The sequence below is a fragment of the Pinus tabuliformis genome, chromosome 9 (genome assembly GCF_031772625.1).
Source record: "Pinus tabuliformis cultivar Carrire ecotype Pingquan chromosome 9, CPIR1, whole genome shotgun sequence".
Taxonomy (NCBI): domain Eukaryota; kingdom Viridiplantae; phylum Streptophyta; class Pinopsida; order Pinales; family Pinaceae; genus Pinus; species Pinus tabuliformis.
This window is the reverse complement of record NC_142307.1, coordinates 1418655629-1418678346: the sequence shown is the minus strand read 5'-3', so window position 1 is coordinate 1418678346 and position 22718 is coordinate 1418655629. Positions and strand designations below refer to the sequence as shown.

Here is a 22718-nt window from a genome sequence, read left to right as displayed (position 1 = left end):
AATGACAGTAATGCTTGGGCAATGGTGATGTATGTCAGTGGCAGTGACCTTGATAGTGTTGAAGAAAAGTGTAACTAGGTTCGGTATTTGTCAATGTAATTTTGATCTTTGTACTTGTGAAGAAAAATAAATATTATTTCCGTAAAATTATATGAATGAGTTTCTAGCTCATTCCATAGGTCTAGGAAAGTCAAAGAGTCAAGATTATGTTAAAGAGCTCTTTATGAGCATTTATGTAATGTACATGGGTCAACCTAGTGTCAAGAAGCCCTCCAAGACAGGCACAATTCTTCAACAAAGAAGATTACAAGCAGAACAATGAAGAGAACATCATGTCAGCTTGCAAAAATGAATTAAACAACTAAAAGATGACATGCCGGCTCATATAAATGATACAACAGTTCACTTGGTCATGTCGGCTCAAATACAAGGTCAAACCACTATAAATATGCGTGTAAGGTTCAGAATTATAGTCAGATTATTTCAGATATCTTTGCAACTTTGGAAGTACAGAACTTGCATTCTTTCTGAGATGATTCGGTGAAGAACAAGGACTATAATCCGCATTATAGGAGAACAGTATCTCGGATTTTCGAAATCTCGGACCGGGTACAGGGGAGGAGACATCTCAGATAAAGTGCAGTGGGACAGTATTTCGGATAAATGAAGTGGCTCAGAATCTCAGATGAGGACAACAATCCTATGTTTCTCGGATGGACATCATGATCTCTATCTCGGCATACCTAACACAGTCATGTGTGATGTGGAGGATCCATGTGATCTCATAGTTACATAGTTACAGTCTCATGAGGAGGATCTCGATGTGGCATACATCCTAAACATAGTCATGACCTCAGCATAGTTGCAATCATGATGAAGACCTCAATACAACTATCATATATATACCTCAGAATGGAGATCTCATTGTTGTAACAAATATCTCGTGAAGATGTAGCATTGGTGCAACAATGATGAAGATCTCAATGAAGGTGCAGTCATGGTGCAACAGTAATGAAGATCTTTGTGGTGCAGTAGTGATGGCCTCAATGGTGGAGCAATGATGACGATCTCAACAGTGATAAGAAGAAGATTGGTGTCTTGGTCTTGGAGTAGCATAATAGGTCAAGGGTCATAGTCTTGGTGTTCATTAATTGGAATCTCTATAAGAAGAATTTTGTGTGGGTTTTCCTCTCCAAGAGGGAGGGGTTTTGGCCCTGGCAGAAAGCCAAACATGTGTTCTTGTCTCTTTGTTTTGGTAGCAGTTTGATGAAGCAAACACACACACTAATAATAAGAAGAATATCAAGCTACGATAAATTTTAAAAGAACTTCACAAATTGTTATCAAGTCTAGAAGAATCCTACTAATACCAACATGCCCTAGATTTTTCAACATGGTATCAGAGCTAAGGTGCAGAAGTCAAAGGAAGGGCATCAAAAGAGACATACAAGGATCAATCCTCAAGAAGGGCATCAAAGTAAGGTTAAGAGTTTTGTCAAGAATAAAGGATCAAGAACCTTATCAATATGACTACAAAGCAAGATAACTCAAAGTCAAAGATTATCATCTTGGAGAAGGTCCAAAATCCAAGAAGCAGTCCTAATCTACACTACAACAGAAGGAAAACACAATACCTTTCACAATCAGGATGCTAGCCTCAAAATTTGGGTGTCATTACAACCCATGTCGTACCACAACAATCTTAATGACTTAAGCAGTTTCGATGATTGGTATTGAACAATGCTCGAAGGCCACGAAGATCTTTGCTAAGTCAACTCAACAATATCACTTTAGAAGGAGAACACAATGCCTCATCTTAGGTGGACATCATGATAGTGCTCTCAAAATTCTTGATTTCGATTGCATACCCTCACTGTCAAGGAATCAAATAATCTCAACATATTATAAAAGGCAGTAGTGCTTGGTGCTAAACAATGCAAGGAAGTCTCAAGAAATGTTCTGGAACTCTATTGTACCAGGCAACTCAAGCAAGAATCTCATTGAAGGAGATCATTCAAGAAAGCATCAAAGTGAAGATTTCATCTTCACATGAAAAGTATACTTTCATTCTATACTCAAGTTTGGTTAAATGACTTCCTGATTGCAAGGACATCTATGAATTGGATGGGTTATCAAGATTCCTTTCATGAAGAAGGAGAATAGACATAGTCCACTAAGTAGCTGAAGTCATCAAAAGGTCTCCTTTGAATTTATGGAAAGGGATATTTATGAAATATTCCCTGACATAGCAAAATTGGAGACATCAAAGTGATGTAGATGATAAACTCATTCTCCTAAGATGCAATAAAGAAGGTCAAATGAAATCTGATCTACATGAAAGTAAAAAGGCATCAAAGGATGTAGGATATCTTCACAAGGTCCTATATATAAGATCTAGGAATGAAGACAACCATCATCGATGCACTAGCAAAGTAACAAATATCCATGAAAAAGAAGGTTACCTCATTCAACAACTTGTAGTCTCTATGCAAGATAGATAAGGACAAGTTGATGGCAAAAATGTTGAAGGCTAAAAGAACTCAACCATGTGCAGGAAAGGAAGGCAAGGTTGGTCCTCAAGCAAGACAAAATAAGTATAGTTAAGATTCAATGCTATAGAAAGATTTTGGAAGCTCATATCACTGAAAAATGGAGGAAGCTGAAGAAAAGGGCCAAGGAAAGAGGGAGTAACAAATCTCTCCTATGAGTAAGATAGTATCCCTCACAAAAAGGTCCTATCATAAGCTCCTAGATCTTTTGATTATGATAATAAGATGCATCATGGCACCATGGAAGCATTAGAAGCAAGAACTCGTAACATCACCATGGGAATCATGAAGGACAAAATGGACAAAATCCATGGTAGTCAAACATGAAGGATATAGCTCTTGGGAATCTCATTGAACATTGAAGGAAAGACATATGTCATGCAGGACAAGGCTCATCATACATCAACACAAAAAGGAAACATTTGCCAGATGGGGATATGCAAGATCCTCAAGGTTCTTTGATGGAATCCTCATTAGAGGGTTCACTAATCTAGAGAGGAAGCAAGTGTTTCATTAGGAATTCCAACTTATGGAATTCATGGGATGATGGTGTGATGACATGAAGTAGATCAAGGGATTGAAGATCTTTTCAAACAAGGAAGCCGTTGAAAGAAACCTAGATGACCTAAAGGTAAAATGAGGTATGTATGCTTGTATTTAATATTATAATGTCATGTCATATGGTTGCAGGTAACATGGATCATTACTTCTATCTTGAGAAGCATGATCAAGAGAAAAAGGATCTTCTCCTCTGAAAGAATGCAGGAAGGCATAAGTCACACTAGATGAAATCAACATAATATGTCCTCATATGAAGTATGAGGTAGTTGACTAAGAAAATCTGATTGAAAGCTCCTAGAAATGGAATGTGTGAGGAAGGAAGAGATCGTGAGATATGCAACCATGATGAAGGTGATCAACATCCAAAAGACCAAGAAGATTTGACTAGGAAATCTCCTGGAAAGATATGAAGACTTTGATGAAAGTCTGAAAAAGATGAAGACCCTTGACAATGGATATCTTTGGGAGATGTGTCAACATGTATGTAGGATGCTGAGACCTACAGGAAGATGTCATGATGAAGAGCCATCTCGAAAGGTACAATTTGATTTAATGTTATGTTTTGATTTCTTGAATAATATTTGGATGAGTTCATGCAGGGCCACTGGCACAAGAGTTGTAAGTACAAGTACAACGAGCATTCATGTGGTGGATGGAATTTCCTGAAAGAAACATGATGAGGAAGAAGTAGCCATATGAAGAAGGTTCCAAATATATACCAAGAAGGCCACTTTCTATGAAGAAAGGAATGACATGATGGAATAAGAAGGAAAGAGATCGAAGGTTGTTGCCCTACAAGGAAGAAGCTCAACTAAATTTCATGACTTCAAGGAGAGAAGTTGATCAAGCATTTGGAGGACCCACAAAGAAAAAGTTGTTGATATATAGAAGAGTCCCTAGCTAAGAGTGAGCTTTGACAGGTCCTTGATCAAGAGGGAGTTTGAATTAAGATCACCCTTGATTACAAAGCAGTGACAATTGTGTTTTTTCCATGTCATGTGTCATGCACTAGACCAGGACTAACAACCGTAAGTCTAGATGAAAGCCATGAATGGAAATGTAGACACATGATAGACACAACATTCTTGTCTTCACTTGAGAAGAAAGAATGGGAGGATTGGGTAATCATTTGGCATCCGATACTCTTTGAGGATGTGTAGGGCATCCATGATAAGAGTAGGCAAGATGATCGATATTCTTTGAGGGCTGGGAACACAAGATAAGAATAGTCTTAGAAGGTCGTACTCAGTGAACACCCGGATTGGTATGTACCTTGAGAGACAATGATGAAGGTGTCTATAAATCATTGGTCTCGCCTGTTAGCGCTTGAATTTGGCCTCAGGCTGAAAAAGACAAAATCCAAGGCAACATCAAACCACTTAGCCTCGTAGCTAGCCCTACGGGGCAGGAGAGGGCTCTCTCTGGGTCTATCTCGGCAAAAGGTCTTCAAAGGGCGGAGATGACCAATAAAGAACACTGATCTTAGGCTAGTAAACTGATTGAGAAGGTTTCATTTCAGATTTTTAGGGTTTTGGTGGAAAACAGAGGGAGAGCAATTTCGGGTGCGGGGATGGGACACAACTTTTGCAGAGGTCTTTTTGGGGCAAGGTAGGAAATTGTCTTGATGCCTTTGATTTAAGTGAATGGATAGGAATGACCGGTGAGGAGCTAAAGAGAGCAAGAAACCATCGAGAGTTCTCTTTAGACAAAGGAAAACATAGATATTAAGCAAACTTAAAGGCAGAGCATATAAATTATGAATTCTACCTTAACACTTCATTTACTTAATATGCAGAAAAGAGAAATAGGAAATTGGTACACATAACAAATCTTACAAGTACATGAGAGAAGCACACCATCAACACAAATAACCACAGGAATCCCAAATAGTGCTGCAAAACCCTGGTCTTTCCTTTGCCAAAATTGCAGAGATACAAAGTGTAATACAATAGAAGCTTATCCCTCAAGTGTCCAACCTCTCCAACCTCTGAAAATGATTGAGAAAATACATAATATAGACCATGCCAACCCATTCCCTAGCCTCTAGGGGTCGAGCTCATCATCCTAGGAGCTGTTTCAACCAATTCTAAACAAAGCACTATAATCTAGGCAGTCAAAACAACTTGCCTCTATAAGCTAGGAAACCAATTCATTCATTAAATGCTTGCTATTTCATGAATGAATCTTCTAGAATAGGTAAATAAGTGTCATGTCAACATGAAAATACATTAATTACATCAAAGAGGGTGAAAAATCCCATCACAAGTCAAAACTGGTCAAAGCTGGGCGAATTCCTGAGCTGTAGATGAAAAATTGAGAAAATGTGCTGATGTGTAGTGCCCCAATCCTGAATGCGTAGCGCGCCTTTGAGCCAACTTTTGAGGCACTTCCTGGCATCCAAATGAGGCAAAAGTAGGCTTGTTGGAAAGGTCTGGATGTCTACTTTCCAACCCAAGTGGAATTTCTCAATTTGGTGGTCATTTGCCCCTCCAAAATTGCAATCTCCCAAGACAGCTTCCTGTGTGTCCAAAAAGTGGCAGAAAGTCATTTTTTGCATGTTTTTTGACCTTCTGAGGGCTCAAAACCTGATGAAATGTCTTGTCCATTGCTGAGCAAGTGTAATTTGTCATGACAAATCCAAAAATGCTGAGTTTTTGAGAAATGGACTTGCCCATCTTCAGGGTAGCGCGCGACGCGCTACGTGTTCAGGGCAAAAACCTGTGTGTGGCACAAAAAAATCAAAATTAACCAAAATTGCTCAAAATTTCTTGAAATTTGAGCTGGGGGTGTTTCATCAAGTACCATGCTCCTTCAAAGAGGTTTCGGCCAAAATTTGGAGTGGATTGGGACTTTTTCTCCGTTTTAGTGCTTTGCTCAACCTCCTTGGATCTGGCGATTGTATTTTTGACATTTCTCTAAAACCATGACACCTGTGTAAAAAGTGAAGGAGGTTTTTCTTCTTTGGCATATTGTGGACAAAAAACTCTCTCAGTTTTCCAAAATTCATCTTTGATTGCTCTAAAACATCTTTTGAGTGAAACTTATCTCAATGTGTGAAACAAGGAATTTTGTTGAAATGAAGCGAAATGAAGGGGATAAGAGGCTTCTCAATTCTTGGGGAAATTTTTGGAAGTAGGGAGGGATGTTAGGAAGCAGGGGAAAGTGAAATCGCGGAGATCGAGTGAGGGGAAGGGGTCCAAAAGGGAAAAACACAGGCCCAACCTAGAAAATTGCCAGGTTGTAGCAAGAAACTAGGGTTTGTGCGAAAATGAGGAATTTGGCGGATCTAAGGGATGGGAAGCATTTAATAAGGTACTTTAAGGATAGGGGAAGGTGTATGAACATCAGGATACAAGTTTTGCCGATGATTTGACCGTCCAAGAGAAATTAGCTTTCAAAACCCTAGGAGAGGGAAATGACCTTGCCTAGGCGCAATTGAAGCATGCATAAGCTGTAAAATGACTCATTAGACACTGACATGATAATGACAACCCTATGAATGGTGATAGACTCAGCTGAATAGTGACATAGATTGGCATTTGGGCAACTTTGAAAAGAGTGAGAGCAAACCCTAGACCTAATGCCTAGTGACCAAATTTTGCTTGAAGACTCACTGAAATGACAAAATTTGACCTTGACACTTTGAGACCACTTTGTAAGAGCATATTTGATCACTGGAGGAAGGCTGGAAAGACTGACACTAACATCGCCAACATTGTAGCTCATGGTCTCTTGAAGATATGGAGCTGTTAGTCAAGGCCTTGCACTATGAAAACGTTGATTGATATAATGCTATACAGATGGGATTACCAATCCGATTCTTCATATGAGAAATTATTCAGATTGAGAATAACCAAGTACCACTGTAAATACCTCCCTAGTTAAGAGGGAGTGTTGAAGAAAAGTGTAACTAGGTTTGGTATTTGTCAATGTAATTTAGATGTTTGTACTTGTCAAGAAAAATAAATATTATTTCTATATAATTATATGAATGAGTTTGTTGCTTATTCCATAGGTCTAGGAAAGTCAAAAGTCAAGATTATGTTAAAGAGCTCCTTATGAGCATTTATGTAATGTACATGGGTCAACCTAGTGTTAAGAAGCCGTCCAAGACAAGCACAATTCTTCAACAAAGAAGACTACAAGCAAAACGATGAAGAGAACATCATGTCAGCGTGCAAAGATGAATTAAACAACTAAATGATGACATGTCGGCTCATATAAATGACACAACAGTTCACTTGGTCATGTTTGCTCAAATACAGGGTCAAACCACTATAAATAGGCATGTAAAGTTCAGAATTACAGTTAGATAATTTCGGATATCTCTGCAACTTCGGAAGTACATAACTTGCTTTCTTTTTTAGATGATTCGGTGAAGAACAAGGACTATAATCCACATTATAGGAGAACAGTATCTCGGATCTCTGAAATCTCAGACAGGGTATAGGGGAGGAGACATCTCGGATAAAGTGTAGTGGGACAATATTTCGAATAAAATAAGCGGCTCAGAATCTCAAATGAGGACAACAATCCTATGTTTCTGGGATGGACATCATGATCCCTGTCTCGGCATATCTAACAAAGTCATGTGTGATGTGGAGGATCCATGTGATCTCATAGTTACATAGTGACAGTCTCATGAGGAGGATCTCGATGTGGCATACATCCTAAACATAGTCATGACCTCGGCATAGTTGCAATCATGATGAAGACCTCAGTACAACTATCATATATATACCTTAGAATGGAGATCTAATTATTGCAACAAAGATGGTGAAGATGTAGCATTGGTGCAACAGTCATGAAGATCTCAATGAAGGTGCAGTCATGGTGCATCAGTAATGAAGATCTCTGTGGTGCAATAGTGATGGCCTCAATGGTGGAGCATTGATGATGATCTGAACAGTGACAAAGAAGAAGATTGGTGTCTTAGTCTTGGAGTGGCATAACAAGTCAAGGGTCAAGGTCTTGGTGTTCATCAATTGGAATCTCTATAAGAAAAATTTTGTGTGGGTTTTCCTCTCCAAGAGGGAGGGGCTTTGGCCCTGGCAGAAAGCCAAACATCTTGAGTTCCTGTCTCTTTGTTTTGGTAGCAGTTTGATGAAGCAAACACACACACTAATAATAAGATGAAGATCAAGCTACAATAAATTTTAAAAGCACTTCACAAATTGTTATAAAGTCTAGAAGAATCCTACTAATACTAACATGCCCTAGATTTTTCAACATGGTATCAGAGCTAAGGTGCAGAAGTCAAAGGAAGGGCAACCAAAGAGACATACAAGGATCAATCCTCGAGAAGGGCATCAAAGTAAGGTTAAGAGTTTTGTCAAGAATAAAGGATCGAGTCAACAACAAGCAATCTACATCAGCAAAGATACTTTTCTCCACAGTCGTCATCAAAAATCTCACCAAGAACCTTATCAGTGTGACTACAAAGCAAGATAACTCAAAGTCAAAGATTATCATCTTGGAGAAGGTCGAAAATCTGAAAAGCAGTCCTAATCTACACTACAACAAAAGGAAAACACAGTTCCTTTCACAATCTCGGTGCTAACCTCAAAATTTGGGTGTCATTACAACCCATTTCATAGAAAAACAATCTTAATGACTAAAGCAATTTCAATGATTGGTATTGAACAATGCTCGAAGGCCACAAAGATCTTTGTTCATGCTAAGTCAACTCAAGCAAGGTTCTACTCTAGCAAGGAGCATTGCAACAAGGTTACAAAGATATACAGTGACAACATACATTACAAAAATATCACTTCAGAAGGAGAACAGAATGCCACATATCAGGTGGACAGCATGATAGTGTTCTCAAAAATCTTGATTTCGATTCCACACCCTCATAGTGAAGGAATCAAATAATCTCAACATATCATAAAAGGCAGTAGTGCTTGGTGCTGAACAATGCAAGGATGTCTCAAGAAAGGTTCTGGGACACTATTGTAGTAGGGAACTCAAGCAAGAATCTCATTGAAGGAGATCATTCAAGAAAGCATCAAAGTGAAGATTTCATCTTCACATGACAAGTATCCTTTCATTCTATATTCAATTTTGGTTAAATGAATACATGATTGCAAGGACATCTATGAATTGGATGGGTTATCAAGATTCCTTGCATGAAGAAGGAGAATAGACATAGTCCACTAAGTAGTTGAAGTCATCAAAAGGTCTCCTCTGAATTTATGGAAGGGGATATTTATGAAAGATTCCCTCACATAGCAAAATTGGAGACATCAAAGTGATGTAGATGATAAACTCATTCTCTTAAGATGCATTAAAGAAGGTCAAATGAAATCTGATCTACATGAAAGTAAAAAGGCATCAAAGGATGTAGGATATCTTCACAAGGTCCTATATATAAGATCTAGGAATGAGGACAACGATCATTGATGCACTAGCAAGGTAACAAATATCCATGAAAAAGAAGGTTACCTTATTCAACAACTTGTAGTCTCTATGCAAGATAGATAAGGACAAGTTGATGGCAAAAATGTTGAAGGTTAAAAGAACTCAACCATGTGCAGAAAAGGAAGGCAAGGTTGGTCCTCAAGCAAGACAAAATAAGTATAGTTAAGATTCAATACTATAGAAATATTTTGGAAGCTCATATCATTGAAAAATGGACGAAGCTGAAGAAAAGGGCCAAGGAAAGAGGGAGTAACAAATCTCTCCTATGAGTAAGATAGTATCCCTCACAAAAAGGTCCTATCATAAGCTCCTAGATCTTTTGATTATGATAATAAGATGCATCATGGCATCATGGAAGCATTAGAAGCAAGAGCTCGTGACATCACCATGGGAATCATGAAGGACAAAATGGACAAAATCCATGGCACTCAAACATGAAGGATATAGGTCTTGGGAATCTCATTGAACATTGAAGGAAAGACAAATATCATCCAGGACAACCTTCATCATACATCAAGACAAAAAGGAAACATCTGCCAGATAGGGATATGCAAGATCCTCAAGGTTCTCTAATGGAATCCTCATCAAAGGGATCACTAATCTAGAGAGGAAGCAAGTGTTTAATTAGGAACTCCAACTTATTGAATTCATGGGATGATGGTGTGATGGCATGAAGCAGATCAAGGGATTGAAGATCTTTTCAAACAAGCAAGCTACTGAAAGAAGCCTAGATGACCTAAAGGTAAAATGAGGTACGTATGCTTGTATTTAATATTATAATGTCATGCCATATGGTTGCAAGTAGCATGGATCATTACTTCTATCTTGAGAAGCATGATCAAGAGAAAAAGGATCTTCTCCTCTGAAAGAATGCATGAAGGCATAAGTCACACTAGATAAATCAACATAATATGTCCTCATATGAAGTATAAGGTAGTTGACTAAGAAACTTTGATTGAAAGTTGTTGGAAATGGAATGTGTGAGGAAGGAAGAGATTGTGAGATATGAAACCATGATGAAAGTGATCAACATCCAAAAGACCAAGAAGATTTGACTAGGAAAATTACTTCAGGGTGTTGCTTCAGATTGGGTTCGGCAGTTGTGTCGTGGTTCAGTCGAAAGCAAAAGTTAGTTGCTTTGAGCTCTTCTAAGGCTGAGTATATGGCTGCTAGCCAGGCTAGTTGTGAGGCCATTTGGCTTCGCAAGTTGTTGTATGGCCTATTTGATCAGGAGTTGAGACCGACGGTTATTCACTGTGATAATCAGAGTTGCATTAAACTCACGGAGAATCCAATGTTTCATGACAGGTTAAAACACATTGACATCATATATCATTTCATCAGGGACTATGTTCAGAAGGGGGCAGTGAAGCTAGAGTATATATCAACAGATGAGTAGGTGGCCGATGTTCTCACGAAGTCCTTGCCAAGAGGCAAGCATGTCCATTTTAGGGACAAGATGGGTGTGGTGAGAAACACTTTCCTCGGTAAGAGTTAGTGTTGATTTTTAAAGTACCTTGGACAAGTGGTTTCCCATGGGTTAGTCTCTACATAGGGAAAAGTGTCCAAAATAATTCTTTTCCTAAGTGTGACTTTGTAAGTGGTAAAGTCAATGTTAAATTATGAAGTGAAAAGTGTCTTTAGACATAAAGTACAATGCGGGTACTTTATTTAATGGGTGAGTTAAAAAATAGATAGTGAGAATTAAATGCACATTTATTCTCATCCCTTGATCTAAATGAATCTGAGCCATTAGTTCTTAGGTTTGCCCAAAAGTCATTTAGGGAAACAAAAAGGGGAAAAGAAAAAAGAGACTGCATTCATTCTTCATAAGCAGATTGGAGAAAGGAGGCTGAGAGCTGGAGAAAAGTTCTGAAGGAGAAATTTGTTGCAACAAGCTGAAGGAGTGATTTATGGGCAAAGCTAGGCACAAAAATCAAGGCATAGAAGACACAGAAGGTACAGTACGAACAACATTTAATGCTGTGAGATGCACGCCATTCGAGAGAAGTTTTTGAGATTTTTAAAAATCCGTACAGTTCATACAACGGTACGGAAATCTGTACAGTCCATACAGAATCTGTACAGTACAGTCCATAGGGTACATATTTTCAGCGTCAAGTGGGCATGAAAATTGAGGCAAAGTGGGCATTGTTTTCAAAGAGTTTTCGGCTAAAGAGATAAGTTGTATTTCACTGTTTTGTGTTGTCTGTAAATATATTTTTCCTGAACTTGAAAGATAAATAAATTTGAAGAGCTCTCTAACATGTTTTCCTCTTTGAAGATTGATGGGGTTTTGCCTAGGTCTAAGTTGACCAAAATTCTGTGTGTATTTTTATGTGTGTTGCTGGTTTGTTTATGTCCATATTTATTTTCAGCATGTGTTGACAGTCCCATGTGTTTTAATCTAAAAATTTCATTTCCAGAATTCTATATGTTGAATATATGTTTATGGGAAAGGGCATTTAAGTGAATGAGAGTGATAAGGTGAAATTAAAACCGGGTTGGGATTGCAGGAAACTCTTTAGTCATCAAATTTCAACATGAATGGATGGTCTCCCTCGTTGACTATAAATCAGCAACGAAAAAAGTGTTAAAGGAGGCAGGAAATGTCTTCTAAGTGAGAATCTAATTTGGATGCCTATTTTATCAAAAATTTCAAAATATTGCTCACCTCACTGTGAAAATACAGTTATTTCATCTCCTGATTAATCATTTTATGATTGACATGCCAATTAATCGGTGAGTTCTGTAAAACCATTAGTAATATAGTAAGTCAGTTCACATGTAGACATTAGAGGTCATAAACAAAAATTTGACCTCCTCAATTTTGGTGGGAATTTGAGAACAATATGTTTTTAGCTTTAACAGTATTTTTATTGTTTAAATGTCAGCAGACTTGCTTCCCGTCATTACATAGGTATATTACTATATCCCTATTTCAACTATGAAATCTGAGGCATGCTTACTATGAAAATGATTTCTAAAGCTATCTCACCAATGATGTGCTGCTGCAAAGATGGTTTTCCTTCAAATAACATTGCTTGATTAAACCAAGGCCTTTTCCAAATCTGTATTTGTAAATTGTTATTTTGCTTCCAGATTCTAACCCTTTAGTGGCAAGTACTGACAGAAAACTTGGTTTTTAAGGTGGCCAGGCTATTCAATGAAGCTGCTCAAATGTCCCCAGAGGATGGTGATGTGCATACAGTTCTAGGTGTTTTGTATAATTTATCTCGAGAGTTTGATAAAGCAATTCGTGCTTTCCAGACTGCACTTAAGCTGAAGCCTCGTGATTACTCTCTATGGAATAAACTGGGTGCTACACAGGCAAACAGTGCTCAAAGTGCTGATGCAATCTATGCATATCAACAGGTATTGGTGTCTTTGAATTGACTTTAATCACTATAAGTATTTTTCTCATTAGATGCAAATGGAAGTGGACTTTGTTGAGTTGTAGTGGTTAGGACTTTACATGGGAGTAATATGGATGCAGCATGCCTAGATTTGCATACATTTTGAATCATCAACTTTGTTTTATTCTGACTTTCTAATCTGAACACAGTGATGTTTTTTTCCTAAAATTCATGAGATTAGAGCAGATACAATTCAAACATATGATATATATCTTTTTGAAAGCATGTATCATAGGAACAACTATCAATCGTTTAGTTGCACTTAGATGACTGTGTTTTGTCAAGCTCAATTGGAGCAACAGACATTAGATCTATAACAATTTGCTTAGGTCATTTGCTGTACCCAGAAAGCAGTACCACGTTGATGTGGATACTAATCTCAAGCCAGCTTCATACTTTAATTTTATTTGGTAATACTTATCTGAGTAGTTTACTAATTCCAATTTCTGCTTTAAAATGGAATGTTAGTTGATAGGTGTTGAATAAGTTGTCCACATCTATGTTACTAGAAACATTATGGGTCCTAACCTTGACAGGAGAGCTGAGAGACAACTGTCAAACAAGCCACCCATTATCAGCTCGATGGCCTTACCCTCACTCTGCCCCACACTTAAGACTACAGAAAAGACATATTCCAGTCTAGGGGGAATCCCTATGGTCAAACTAGGTAGATAGCTATAAATTGAGTGTGAGTGTTGATTAGCTTAAATTGATTTCTAAAAGATTGTAACCAACTAAACAAAATGCCTTAAATGTGAGAAAGTCAATGAGCATGCAATTTGATTATTTGATCACTGCAAGTGACACAAGTCCCAAGAGTTACAAGTTAAATTTGAGTGTTGGAAATGATATAAGTTTGATGTGACAAATTATATAACCAAGTGAAACTAGATTTTCTTGTCACCTGATGGAGTATCAACCATTTATATAGCAACAATGCAAAATTCAAAGTTTGGAGATTATGACATCCACCAAAGTGCTTATATTGTAAATGATTTAGATATCAGATTTAGAGCATTTTGAGACTAAGTTGACTTTTTTATTTCCAGGACCACATGCATTAGGGACCATGAACTACCTTGGGAAAAGTGAAAATGTTGATATTGTGAGATTGCCATGTTGAGAATTGTTTAAGGAATAGTGCACCAAGGCTATGGCCACATACAGACTTAATGACTCATAACCATGCGATAAGACATAGGTGCACCTTGATGCGGGCTGAATTGGCCCATACACCAGTGATCACCCCTACATAACCAAGGCTCCTCTAAACCATGATTCCTTTGAGATCCATCCAGAGCCTCCTAGTCCTATACAAGACAAGGAGACCAAGGACCTAGCCCAAAAGGATAGGCCATGGCTGACCATCTCAATGTCCAGGACACCTAATACAATGACCCACTTGGTTGTTGCAAGGATTTTAACTTGGGCTTACAATGTTGATAAATATAATGTGAAAAAATGTATGTGTATCCCCGCTAACATGAAGGGTAATAGTTGGCTCCAATTGTGGGACACATGCTCTACCTTGGAGGATGTCAAAACTCTGGAATCTTCCACTTGTCACTTGAAAAAAGCTCACCAAATAGATGTAAAATATAGGGAGAGAATTGGACCGAAGTCCTATCCCTTCCTAACATGGCAATGAATCAAATGAACCATAACTGACTAGAACAAAATTGTGTAACTAATGGAATGGCAATAAGCTAAGGCAAAATATGCAACTAATCTAGTAAGCATATAAATAGCATGACACCAAAAATGAAAATCATTTAAGCAAAAATTCAAACAAGCTAAGGTTCAAGAAATTTTAGTGAATGAAAACAAAGATAGAAATATGAGGAATGTGAGTAATTCCGCTTTAGATTTAGATTTGGTGAATCCCATGATATACAGGTAGTTGATTGGATTCTTGATGTATTTGGTTAACAACAAGGTAGATATTTGCTTTGCAGTGAACACCCTCAGCCAATTTATGGTTGAGTCGAGGCATGTACCAAGGTTACTTGGAAGCGGGAGCGACATTTTCAGAAGCTCCCGGTTTGGGAGCGATTCTGGGAGCATTTTTTATATAATATATATTTTTTATATTTTGATGCATATATGTCAACAAAATCATGTAGAATGATGAATTAGATATAAAAAAACATAGATGGAACCATATAACAACAATCAGCTACAAGTTATAATTTTCATAAACCACGTCCACAAGTTAGTAACATAGTAACACACAACATATTGAGTCTCATGATTCATCAATCTTAAAGTTTCAAGCTTTCAAAATTCAATATATAACATTTATCATCATTGATCACCAAAGTTGTACTCGTAAGCTAAGTGTAACCATTACAACAAATAATATCTAACATGAAATGAAATGTTATAAAATGAAATGAAATGAAACAACTTTCACAAAACGTCATATTCATAATTCAATACTAATGAGTTATAATTGCCAACTTCAAACTTCAAACTTAAATTGTCATATATTATTTACGAAAAATATCATAATAAATATGAAAGAGTCAATAGATATAAAAACTACTAGAAACTAGAAAATAGCATGTCAAGATTTTGTTTGAGTGATGCGTACATTTTTAGGAGGGTCATGATAGAGGAGCTCGACAACCAATGTCACTAACATCAAGGTATGTAGAGGGATTGGTGCTCTTGATTAAATATGAGTTCCATACCCTAATACATGACAAAATCCAATGGAAACATTGCAATCCCCTCAATCTTGAAATCCTGAAAAACTGATAAGTCTACTGGATTTTGAATGAAATCTAAAATTCTACTTTCTCCATATGAAATCCGATGAGGTTAGAACCACTCTCAAACATCCTGAGTCATTTCATAGTAATGTTAAGAATTTAACATTACCATGAATCACATATCAATACTAGGGCTATAAGATTGATCATTAGGTTGCCCCACTCAAAATTTATTTGTTTCTTTGGACAAAAATTGCATTTGGAATATTACTGCAAAATTTGTTTTGCAAAAAAGAGTAAACGTTCCCGAAAAACGCTCTCGAAAACCAATGAACATTTTTTTTTCTAGGGAGCGCGCTCCCAAGCCGCTCCTGCTTGGAGCGCGAATTGGGAGCAGGAGCGTGAGAGGGGGGGGGGGGGGGGGGGGGGGCGCTCCCCCGCAACCTTGGCATGTACATTGGGTTGCAGCGAAGCATATATTGAGGTACCTGGATGGTACAATTGGATATGGTTTGAGATATGTCTCAGGTGGTGAAGTGAGGTTGTAGGGATATACTAATTCGGATTGGGCTGAGAGTGCAAAGGATAGAAAGAGCACCTTGTGGTGTTGCTTCAGCTTGGGATCAACTATGATATCTTGGTTTAGCAAGAAGTAGACTTTTGTCACACTCAGTATAGTAGAGGCAAAGTATATCGTAGCCAGTGCCACATGTCAGGAAGCAGTGTGGCTTTAGAAGCTACTTGTAGGTCTATTTGATCAGGAGCTAGAGATGACCTTGATACATTGTGATAATCAAAGTTGTGTTAAGCTTTCAGAGAATCAGTGTTTCTCACCAAGCCTCTTTCTAGAGAAAAGTTTGTATGCTTCAAAGACAAGCTTGGTGTGATGCAGAATGTCTCATTAATATGGAGTGTTGATGTTTCTGTAGCTTGTAGAATAGCGCAAACATTTTGACTAGGGGGCATTGAGACATTTACCAATGGGGCCTTGCTGATTTGGCTAGGGGTAAATGGCCCAGGATACTTGTTAATTTTTCAATGTTCTATGTTGTAACAATCACTTTAACGAATTCTTCTTTCAGTAACAATCACTTTTTTCAATTAATTTCAATCACCCAATAACAATAAGCAATTGTAGATAGAACAATAAACAATATGCACAATAGAAGGCAACAAAGATCAATAAAGACAGATTTTTGGTCAAAGACCAGGGGAAAAAACCCCACAAGGGTGAAAACCCAACAAAATTCCCCTTCTATTAGATGTTCATCAAATGATCAGCAGGGATACATAGTCCAAGAACATCCAACAACTAGACAAAGGTCAAAGCCTTGAATTTCAAGTCAACCAATCCAATATCCAATCAAATATGTGAGAGAGTCAAATCTAGTCAAAGTCAACAGAAGTCAACACAACCCTAACTAGTCAAAAGTCACTGGTCAAATCAACTCCAAACAACTTGGTCAAAGCAACAAAGAATTCATCCTTCCTTGCTTGGTCAAACCTAGTCAAAACAATCCAAAATTTTGCCCATAAATTTTGGTCAAAGTCAAAGTTAACCTGCGGAAACCCTAGCTTCAAATCTGCGGTCAATGCTAGTGAAAGTGCCCAGAAAAATTCAATCTTCCTCTTCCTGAATTTGGCCCTCCAAAACAAGTCCAAAAACCAAGTCAAACCACCCAAAGTCAACGCCTGTCAAAGATGCCAAAACAGAAGTCAGACTCAGTCAACAAATTTCTCTCTCTCCTCTTTGCACGTGTGAGTTTGGACCCTGCAATTTCATACCAAATCAAACGAAATGAAGAAGAATGAATGTGTGATGTGATGCCTCCAAGTGATGTCACCTTATGTGTATTTATATGTGGTTTATGAGGTCGAACTCCTTTAGGCCGACTTGTACTTTTTGTGTAGACTTGTACTTGTACCAGCAATAAAATAATATTTCTCCCATGTGCAAATTTAAATTTTCAAAGTGTAATCGGGGTCTCCTTAAGGGTTGTTGGGCTTCCCAAATGGGGAAATTGCTCCCTCGGTTGCCAATTTTCAACAATACTCACATTTCCTGCTTCGAGATGGAGTGATTTGTATCTATAGACGTTCATCTGATGAAACACTACCATCAATGTAGCAAGCTCATGAACTTTTCTAGTGGAGGAGAAATTTTGGCTAAGGAGAATACCTCCCTCACTAAGAGCGGTTGTTGATTTTTTGTGTAGCATTGGGGGCTATTCTTGCATGACTAAAGGTTCTTCAAATCGGCCCTAAATGTATTATGTAAATATTTATATTATTAAATCAAGTCGGCCCAGAAAGAAAATCTTTCTCTCTCTTCATCATTCTACTATTCTTCTTGGATAGCCACACGTGTGAGAAGAACAGGTTGAGTTTGACCAACTTTTTCACTAGCCGCAAGTATGAAGAAGGTTGAGTTGACCAGGCCTTTGGCTGAGTTGATTTGACCAAGTGTTGACCAAAGGAAGGTTGCACATGCAAGGGTTTGACCAACTACAGTTTGACCACAGATTTCTAAACCAATTTCTGATTTGTAAACCTTGTTGAAGAATAATTTCTCTTAAGAAAAGTTGTTGGGTTTTCTCCCAAGGTTGGGTTTCCTAGGGTAAAAATTAATGTCTCTATTGTGCATGGTTGTCTTTCTATGATCTTTATTGTTTCTGTTGTTGTTAATTTTAGGCAACAATGGTATGTTCTATGTTTTATAGCAATTTTACTTCAATTTCTTTATTAGACCTGTATCAATATTCAGATTAGCAATCACATCAACATGATATTAAAATGTAAATAGTGTTAGCACTTGAGATTTCACCTCAGGCTGAAAAGGCAAATCTCAAAAGCTACATCAAACCATTCAACCTCGTAGCTAGCCCTACGGGGCAGGAGAAGGCTCTCTCCGGTCAAATCTCGGCAAATCTTCAATGAGATGAGATGACCAACAAAGGTAACACTGATATTAGGCTAGTAAACTGATTATAAAGGTTGATTTGGGGTTTTTGGGGTTTTTGGTGGCAAATTGAGGAGCTGCAATTTAGGGTGCGGGGATTTGACACAGTTTCTGCAGGGGGGTCTTTGGGGCAAGGTAGGAGCCTGTATTGATGTCTTTAACTGAAATGGATGATTAGGAGGAAAGGTAAGAAGGCTAAAGAGAGCAAACAATGGATTTGAATTCTCTTTAGACAGCAGAAAACATAGAAATTAAACAAATTTGAAAGCAGAGCATGGCAAGCATGAATTCTAACTTTATCACTTCATTTGTTTAATATGCAGCAGTATAGAAAGGAAATGAATCACATAACAAATCTTACAATAACATGAAGAGACACACCATCAACACAATGAGTCCACAAGAATCCCAAAGATGTCTGCAAAACCCTGGTCTTCCTTAGCAAAAAATTGCAGAGATACAAGTGAAAATATACAATGATAGCTTCTCCCTCAAGAGTCCAACCATGAAAATGAGCAAGAAAGTACATAATATAGATGATCTAACCTCTTTCCCTGCCTCCATGGGTCGAGCTCACTATCTTAGGAGCTGTTTGAACAACTTCTAAACTAAGCACTACAAAATAGGCAGTCAAAACAACTTGCCTCTATAAACTTGGAAACCAGTTCATATAGTCAATTTTTACCCTTTTACATGCAAGAATCTTCTAGAAGAGATAAACAAGAGTAAAAGTATCCAAAAAATGCCACAAGTACAGTCAAGAGGACCACCGTCGACCTCAGAAAGTCAAACTGGAGCTAAACTGCAATTTCTGGGCTGAACTGGTCAAATCTGGCAAAAGTTCCTCAACGGGTCGCGCACATCTTCCTCAACGGGTCGCGCACTTTGGAGCCCTGTTTGGAGGCCTTCCCGGTGTCAGAATGAGGTGCAAGATAGCTCGTTGGAAAGGTCTCTGAGTCTACTTTCCAACCCAACTGGAATTTTTGGATTTGGATGTCATTTGCCCAGTCAAAAGTCAATTCTCCCAAGACTACTTCTGCAGCTCAAAAAAGGGGCAGAAAGTCAAAATTTGGCTGTATTTTGACCTTTTGGAGGCCCAAAACTCCATGAAAACTCAAGTCCATCCATAGGCATGTGTAACTTTGCATGACAAATCCAGCAATGCTGAGTTTTCGTAAAACGGAGCTACGATGACAAAGGGTCTCACTGGGGGTGAGACCCGTTGAGAAGCCAAAACCTGTAAATTTCCCAAAAATGCCAAAAATGAGCCAAAACTTCCAAAAAATTTTGTGCTTGGTGCTGTGAAGAGGCTAGTGGGTGTCATGATCCTTGAGGGATGCCTCAGCCAAGATATGGAGTGGGTTGGTCTTCTTCTTCCACCTAAGAGCCTCGGACAACCTCCTTTGGAACATTTTTATCTTGGCCTTGCAAACATGCATCCTCGCCCAATAGTGATTCTTCATGTTCCTTAGCAGCTTTTTCTCTTGGTTGGCCTTAGCCAACAACCTCTCCAAGTGGGCATTCTCCTGAATGAGCAATGACTCCCGGTCAGCAGGCAATGGATCACCGGGCCTCCTACGGTTTAGGACTCGGTCACTACGAATCCTCCAAAGCTCATCAAGCGCCTTCTCCTCCTCAAGCTGTGTGTTCCGCTGCTCTAGATAAGTGATGGTCCATTGGGCACCCTCAAGTCTCCGCTGCAAAACATCATTCTCGGCCCTGAGTTGCTGAATGATCTCCTTTGCCTCTTGGCTAGGAGAACTGACCTCGAGATCGATCACTGGATCCTCATGAATCATGGGCTCTTTGCCCCTCTGCAATACCTGTGCTGGCGAAGAAAGCGAGGCCCCTTCCACCTGATGTGGAGATAACACTCGCTGATCTGAAGATGAAGGCGAGACCCCTTCCACCTGCTGTGGAGATAGTACTCGCCTAGCTGCTGCAAATAAGGCCCTTGGGCCTTTCTGATAGGTGACCAAAGGAGTGGAGCTGACATGTCGGGTGATGGGAGCATCAGGCTGTTGAGATGGTCCTCCCTCCTCATGAATGGCCTCCTGATGTGGCTGAGGTGGCACTGTGAAAAACTCACGGGAGATGAACTCCTCCCATGAGATGCCCTGCTGAGTCAACTGATGAGAGACTATGAGCTGGATCAAACCATAGTGGCAAAGGCTCCTGTACTGCTGAGCCGGGGTCTTCCTCTGCAACATAGGCACCATCCTCTGAATGTTATGAAACAGGAAGACCGGGGGTTCATCATCCTCACCCGGGTGAAATGCATCAACAGGCGAATGTGATATGAATACACTTGTGAAAATCTGCCCTCACATGTAAAATAATGCATGATAAGTCTCATGAGGGGAGCATACTCGCTCCGGAGAAATCTGAATGGGAAAACACCCGTCAATAGTCTCACAAATGATGGCCGGACATAGGGCTCAAAGTGAACAAAATCAAGTAATCTGCGCTTAGGCCACACCTCACCCACATTTGGTATCCCTGTAGCCTCTGAGATCACCTGAGGTGTCAATACGAAGTTCACCCCTGCAAGAGTGACATGTCCATCATGGAGGTGTAAGACAAACAAGCGGGCCAACTCTCTATGATGCTGAATCCAAGAGATCCTCTCACAAAACTGATAGCAAGACATATACTGGAAACAATTCACTGCCAAAGGACAAGCCTGTAATTCTGCCAAAGAAGTAGGCTCCTCCCGCTTATGATGGCCTCCCTTACCCCCTCTACGAGGCCTCCTCTGTTCCTCAATCTCCGTAGATGATGAATGGTCATCACTTTGCTCATAAGTTTCGGTATCTGACATGGTTTTGGAGCAAAGTGGACAAACTGAAGGACAAATTGAACTGCTGCCTCTGCCTGCAAAAGTGCTGAACTCTATGCTGTTTCAAGGGGAAAAACATGAGGGGAATGTTAGGGGAGGGAACTTCTTAACCAGGAATGGGAATATATGAAAATAACAGGGAATTTCACGGGAAACTTTACAAATTGTCATGCATATAGGAACACATTTTAACATTGGGAAATCATTTGCAAAGAACATCTCATATGGGACAAAAACATGTATGATAGTGAACATGGAAGGGGCATACATGTATCAATAGGGACATAGGGACACCATACACCAAATTTACTTATAGGAGTTCATGTGTGTCATAAGGCAGATTTTTGTTTTTTTTTTTTAAGGAGTACATGTACATTGTTTTAACATAGAGGGAAGGTTTTCATGTACAAGGGGATGTCAAGGGTATGTAGGGGTTATGTACATGACTCTAGATATACAGCAACATTTATTTTCACATGACTCTTTTCTTTATTTGCAAATGTATCTTTTCTTTTTGTTCTATTTTTGCATGTGTATGGTAGAGGGAATTAGGGTTTTGTGTGCTTGGGAGAGGGGTAGGGTTTATAGTTTAGGGATGGGGAAAAAGTCTACATTTTATGTACAAATAATATGGGACAGAGATGAAAGCATGACTGTGAATGAAAGGGGAAAAGAGGGAAGGGACCAAATGGGACAAAATCACTTGAAACAGTCACAAAACCCTAGCATTTTACAAACATTAACAAGCAGCCATATAAGTCTTTTCATTCGCTTGATGTGAGGTTAGAATCATAGCATACAAGCTTATTTTCATCATCCATCTCCAAAACAATGAGTAAAGACCCTACCTCGAGCGTTTGAGAAGATTTGAAGGGAGATGAAGGAATTTGGTTGAAGTTTGATTGCAGACAGCTGAACGGGTCGCGCAGGCTCCCCAACGGGTCGCGCAGGCTCCCCAACGGGTCGCGCACAGCCCAACGGGTCGCGCCCGTAGTAAATTTACACTGCTAGAGTGCCCTGGACGGGTTGCGCACCGCCCAACAGGTCGCGCACAGGCTTGAACGGGTCGCGCACCTGCTAACTGCCCGAAATCACTGTGTTTTTGCCTCTTTCGCCTATCACTCTCTCACAATCTCTCTTGCAAGCTTTGAAATGCACAATGAGAGTGAAAGGAGGGAATATTACCTTTTATACTCTTCATTTGAAAAAATTTCATCCATAAACCCACTTTATAAAGTCTATTTTGACACTTTTTTAAAA

The 22718-nt window shown here is 39.0% G+C and overlaps 1 protein-coding gene across 1 annotated transcript in view; it reads left to right on the top strand.

Moving 5' to 3' along the window:
• PEX5 (peroxin 5) overlaps positions 1 to 22718 on the top strand; it is a 442866-nt gene that overhangs the window by 380013 nt on the left and 40135 nt on the right. The window contains exon 12 of the mRNA XM_089444941.1: positions 12681 to 12905. Coding sequence (XP_089301067.1) covers positions 12681 to 12905 — 225 coding nt within the window. The remainder of the gene's footprint in view (positions 1 to 12680; positions 12906 to 22718) is intronic.